Source organism: Triticum dicoccoides, chromosome 7A (genome assembly GCF_002162155.2).
Source record: "Triticum dicoccoides isolate Atlit2015 ecotype Zavitan chromosome 7A, WEW_v2.0, whole genome shotgun sequence".
NCBI lineage: Eukaryota > Viridiplantae > Streptophyta > Magnoliopsida > Poales > Poaceae > Triticum > Triticum dicoccoides.
The window spans coordinates 738,062,614-738,068,457 of record NC_041392.1 but is presented as its reverse complement, the minus strand read 5'-3'; the positions used below and the strand labels follow the sequence as shown (position 1 = coordinate 738,068,457).

The following is a 5,844-nucleotide window of genomic DNA, read 5'->3' as shown; positions in this document are numbered from 1 at the left end:
TGCTTGTATAGTATATAGTGATACTAGTAGATGTTAATTAGGTTAGGGCAATAGTGGTACTAGTAGATGTTAATTAGATGTTTTTCAGTTAGGGCACTAGAGTTTTGCTAGGTTAATTAGGTTAGTAGTGCTGCTAGTAGTAGTGGTACAGTAGGTTAATTAGGTGATGTTAAATGAATAACCTAAATGAATGAAATTAGTAGTTAACTGAATTTTTTTCCTTTCATCATTATAGAGCACTAAAGTTAACTGAATTTTGTTCTATTAGTAGTTAAATGAATTTTCTTCTACACTTTGTTTTTGAATTAGCTTACGAAATTTGGACATGTGGTTGCTCGTGTATATTTGGACACTGTTTGCAGGGAATGATGCTTAGTGGCCTATGTTTTGCCGGAATGTTGATTCATTTTTTTTCCGGCAAATTTCAGATTCTCGATTTGTCCACTTTTTAGCAAAGCTCATGCCGAAATTTTCCGTGAATTTCGGCATGACTTGTGCTACAAACTAGGACATATCGAGTGCCCGTGATTTGCCGCACCAGGAAGGAGTCAACATTCCTGCAAAACAATAGGCCTTTTTATGTCATTTTTCATTTTATTAGGTCTAGAATTAATTGACTAGATTTAATCATAGGAAACATGGCTAGCAACGATGAAGGACAAGGTTCTGGTGATTGCGACGACGCCTACCGGGCGACAGACAAATTTTTTAGCCTTACCGATGATCAACCGATGTTATTGCTGGGCCCACCGATGGCATCGGGGACTGAGACCGACATGCAGACCGGTGCTGAGACTGAGACCGGCGCTCAGACTCAGACCGGCATCGAGACCGACGCTGAGACTGAGACCGGCGCTGCCTCGGGCGACCAGAAGGTGGACGTGGGGAAGGCGACGATAATGGAGCTGAAGGAACCATTATTCCACAGCCGGCCGATCCCCCCGAACGTTTTCAAGGTTTCCGTGGCCAGTGTCAAACCGGGCCACGAGAATTTGCCTCCTCCAGTACTAATGGGGGATGACGACGAGACACCGCGGCGGCTTGGTGATTGTTGCAATGCTGGGTGGGTCCTGTTGTGGCCAAAGAGTCTGCTTTGTCTGGAGGCGGCCGGGAGCACACCCATGAGGACGCAGCCTCAGCAAGGTATGAACATCAACACCCCACCTACCCAATTAGCGTCGGGTGTCGGGTTGGGTGATAGCGGACGGGGTAAGGAGGAGGCTCCATTAGTCGCTGATGACGTCGCCATGGATGAGGATGAGGACGACGATGGCGCTGCTGAACAGTATGTCTATACTGGCGCGTCCTCAGGGTTTGATCGTCATGAGTCGGTGCCTAAATTGCCGTCTCAACATATTATGGACGACCTTCCGGTAGTAAAGAAGTTTAGGAAGAGAGCGAGGAAAGGCAAAAAAGCTGTTTCTATGATCCAGCCGCCTCAGCAGCCTCGGCTTCAGGACCGTATAGATATCCCCGATGCGGATCAATCACATATCCCCGGTCAACCAATCCTACCTGCAACAGCGCTACGGGCCAGATTCGGCGATCTAAAGAGACTTCATGACGATGTGCTGCGGGTAGAGAAAGACCTCATCGCCTCGAAAGATCCAGGATACCCACTCTACGTGGTTAACGTTCCGCGGCAAATGTCATATATCGACAGCTTCCCCGCGGATAAGTTCTTCCTCCGATTCGATTACATATTTGACATGTTTCACGTGAAGAAGCTGGATTTTACGTTTGTCCGCCTTTATGCCTTGCACATGAACTACATCATCGGGGTTGAGCAGATATCTCATATCTGTGTCGCTGACCCATACTACATGCACAAGGGCTTCTTGGGAGTCTGCGCAAATCACCGTGAATACGCGAGGGATTACATCATCAATTTCATGCTCGCCAATAAGGACAAGGGGGCGATTCTCGTGCCTTATCATCCCGTGTAAGTCATCCTCGCTGCTATCCTTCCTTCGATTTCAATCATTCATTTGCACGGTGGAGGCTAATTAATTTGAGGACTTATTTTGCGCAGCGGCGGGCGCCTCGTCCTCATCATCCTCTACCCCCGATTCTCCCACGCTCTTTACTTGGACTCATCGAAGAACATTCACAAAAAGGATTACACCCACATCAAGGATGTTCTCGACAGTGCTATGTATCACTACCAATCACTGGGTGGAGAGGTCAGGGACAAGAAGATGAGGGGCGGCAGGGTCGCCTTCGGCCATAAGACCGACTTCTGCTGCATCCAGCAACCGAACGATTCTCTTAATGATGGATTCTATGTCCTAAACCACATGCTGGAGTACAGACGGGATCACCAGAACCTTCGCATGGCACCTTCTTCCGGCGATGCCCATATTCTGCAATGGGCAAAGGACATAGGAGATATCGAGGATCATCGACTTCGAGCTGAGTTCTATAACATCCAGTGCGAACTTGCCCAAATCATCATGAAGGAGGTCGTCGGAAAAACAGGGATGTTCTACGGAGAAGGACAAATGTCGCGGGAAGACGTCCGAACATGGATAGCCTCTCAGCGTCTCGACGTGAAGCCTTTCACTAGGCTCGGGGACTATCTCCCTGACTTGGATGGATGGAACGACATGTTGGAGTGATTGTCGATATATGACAATGTGTCCGTTTAGTCCATACTTTCTGTATGACAAAACTTTGAGTTATGCACGGTGAAACTTTATTTGTGATGTAATTAAACCGTCCTCCTCCTCGACTAGCGAAAATCACTCTAGTTAGAGCATTTTGGGGTACGATGAACTTTGTTATTTGTGCTTATGATATGTTGTTTCTATTTTTGCCAAGTCTGTCTCTTTCTGTTGCTCAACTATATATGTTGCATATCATCGACTCATGTGATGATGCAGGTGCATAGATCATAGATGGCGAAGAAGTGCTACGCCAGGAGTATATATACGACAAGTGGCTGGAGTGTCAGGTCCAGGTGTACCGGTTTCCGGTTTCCGAGCGACAAGCAGTAGTTAGTTTAGAGGTTCATGCTAATGCGAGAGAGGGATACGAACTCATGTTCTCAAAGTGATAGCTCGTCTCGCGTATATCATTGTTTAGATGGATGACGATATATTTGCATATCATTCGAGATTTGTATCGCTATTTTCGAGATGATGACGAGAGACCACTTTGTGTTGGATGATGATTATGATGATGACATGATTTGATGAGACTAATTGTATGTATATGCTATATGATTACATTTGTATGTGTATGATATGCTAAAGATTATTGTATAAAGCCTATTCAAATACAAAACAAATATGCAGAAAAAAACTAATAAATAAACTAGTAGTAGCGAGGGGGGAAATTTAGCAGTAGCGCTGCATTATCAGCAGCGCTTTCCAGCAAACATCGCTGCAGATAATATCAGCAGTGCCCTTTCCCAAAGTGCGCTACAACTATTCATGTATAGCAGTAGCGTGGGACAACAGGGGCTACTGCTATACGTTAGCTGTAGCGCCTTATTAGTAACGCCGGTGCCCGCGCTACTGAGAGGCCCAAAACCCTCGCTGCTGCTAGGCTTTTTCCTAGTAGTGGGAGAGTGGATGGTTCACCTTGCTGTTGAGGAGGTAGTAGCAGAGGAGGGCGTCAAGCAAGCCTCGGGTGCCGAAGTTGGTCGGTGTCGTGCTTTAGCTCGCGCACATGCCATCCTAGGCGACGAGCAAAGGCACCACTAACGCTTCAACCAACTTGCCCCATCGCCTAGCGTTCGGAGGCGGGAGTAGTTTTTGACATGGAACCCTGGCTCGCTCCCGACATCATAGAGGAAGAAGACGCCCATGCCCTGGAATCAAACCCTCAGATCAGGGCCCGAAGTAGGCGCTCCCACCTCTGTCGTCTCGTGCCGGTGTGCCGTAGCTTCTCAGCTCGCCGCCGCCACTGGAGCGTCTCCACCACTGTCAATCCTCATCATTGGGCAGTAAAATGACTGCGAGGTGAAAATGATTTAACTGCAAGTGACGATCCAACGGTGCAGTTGAGTCGGATGGGTAGATTGGACGGCCAACGAAGCCATAGTCGGATAAGCACCGTGGAGGAGGGTCGACCGACCTCCATATAGGTTAGTATGTGCATGCATGTGTAGCAAATAATGATAGTTAATTTGGTGAAATTGTGGAAATGTTAGTTAGAAGTAAATTGTGTATCTATTAGAAGTAAATTTGTGTATCTATTAAAATGCTGATTAGAGATCTAGCTAATGAAATTGTTATTTGTTTGTTCCGAGTGGCTAGTTAATTTGAAGCAAATTGTTTATTTGATTAAATAATTAAGTATATGTATATATGATGCATGCATGATCGTTTATTTGTTAGCAATATTGGTAAAAAAAAGTTAGTAGCAACTTCTAGTTATAGCTAGCTAGTTTCATAATTAATTATTATTAGCAAATGTTAATTTAGGGAAATTGTGGAAATGTTAGTTAGAAATTAATTGTGTATGTGTTAGAAGTAAATTTGTGTATCTATTAAAAGGCTGGTTATAGATCTAATTAAATTGTTAATTTGTTTCGAGTTGCTAGTTAATTTGAAGAATATTTTTTATTTGTTAAAATAATGAACTATACGTATATGTGATGCATGCATGATCGTTTATTTGTTAGCAATATTGGTAACCAAAAGTATCTAGCAAACATTTGATAGTTAATTATTAGAAAGTTAGCTATAGCCAGAGAGATTTGCAAGTACTTATTATTGGTGCAAAAAATGCAGCGCAATCTCGACCTGGTTTGGCCATGGGCTATCCCACCTCCAGCGACATGGTAACCCCTCCCGCTTCTAGCGACGATTCGGGTGAGCTCTGGCCGCCCCCATTCCCGACGACACTTTCGACGACCCTGTCGTGGAGAGCATGGAGGGGGAGGAGGATCCCGCCGACTCGGAGTTGGAGTATCCCGTGTCGGAGGAGAGAAGCATGACATCGTCGACGACAACAATGATGACGACGATGTAGTCGCCGCTGGCGACGACCAGCCTTAATTAAGGGTCTGACTTGTGGAACCTTAGTTTGGACGTTAGTATTTTTGTTGTAGCTAGTATGAAAAGTTGTCTTACTTGTAGAGGATACGTTTCTAGCGAAGATTCTGGTGCGATGTCAACGCACCACAGCCACGACACTCACCAAACATGAGAAGAATTTGCTAAATTAGCAGTCAGCACCAAGATGTCAACATATAGCGCAATTGGCAGACAATAGACTATCTATCTAGTTCCTACATCCAACATTGTCGGTTATGATTAATGAACATTTACATCAAAATTTCATATTTCTTTGCCATGCATATTCACAAGTCACAGGTAGAAAAACTACTTTACGTGAGATACATTAGTCCCGGTTTGTAAACGGACCGGCACTAATGTGATCATTAGTGCCGCACTACTAGGAAAAGGGCTATAGATGAAATTGACACTAATGGCGCACCAGAGAAGTGGTGCACCACTACTATATACTAATAGCGCACCATGTGGTGATGCGCCATTAGCGTGGAAGACACTAATGGCGCACCAGACACAAGGTGCGCCACTAGGAACAATTTTTTTTCCATTTTTTCAAACATACTAATGGCGCATCCAGGCAAAGTGCGTCATTAGTATTTCTAACTAGTAATAGCGCACCAGCCACAGAGTGCGCCATTAGTTGTTTTGAAAAACAAATAAAAAAATTGTTAGTAATGCCGAGCCCCACCTCCCCTCGCCCAGTCGCCCCCCTCCCCTCGCCCCGTCACCCCCCTCCCCTTGCCGCCCCCTTGCCCCACCTCCCCTCGCACCGTCGACGCCCCACCGTCCCAACCACCCGCCGCCGCCGCCACCCACCACT

At 45.7% G+C, this 5,844-nt stretch overlaps 1 protein-coding gene across 1 annotated transcript in view; it reads right to left on the bottom strand.

Annotated features, from left to right (window-relative positions):
• Window positions 1-3,833: 3,833 nt before the first annotated feature.
• The window catches only part of LOC119334141, a 3,066-nt gene continuing 1,055 nt past the window's right edge, over window positions 3,834-5,844 (bottom strand). The window contains exon 2 of the mRNA XM_037606774.1: window positions 3,834-3,926. Within this exon, the coding sequence (XP_037462671.1) occupies window positions 3,834-3,926 (93 nt within the window). The remainder of the gene's footprint in view (window positions 3,927-5,844) is intronic.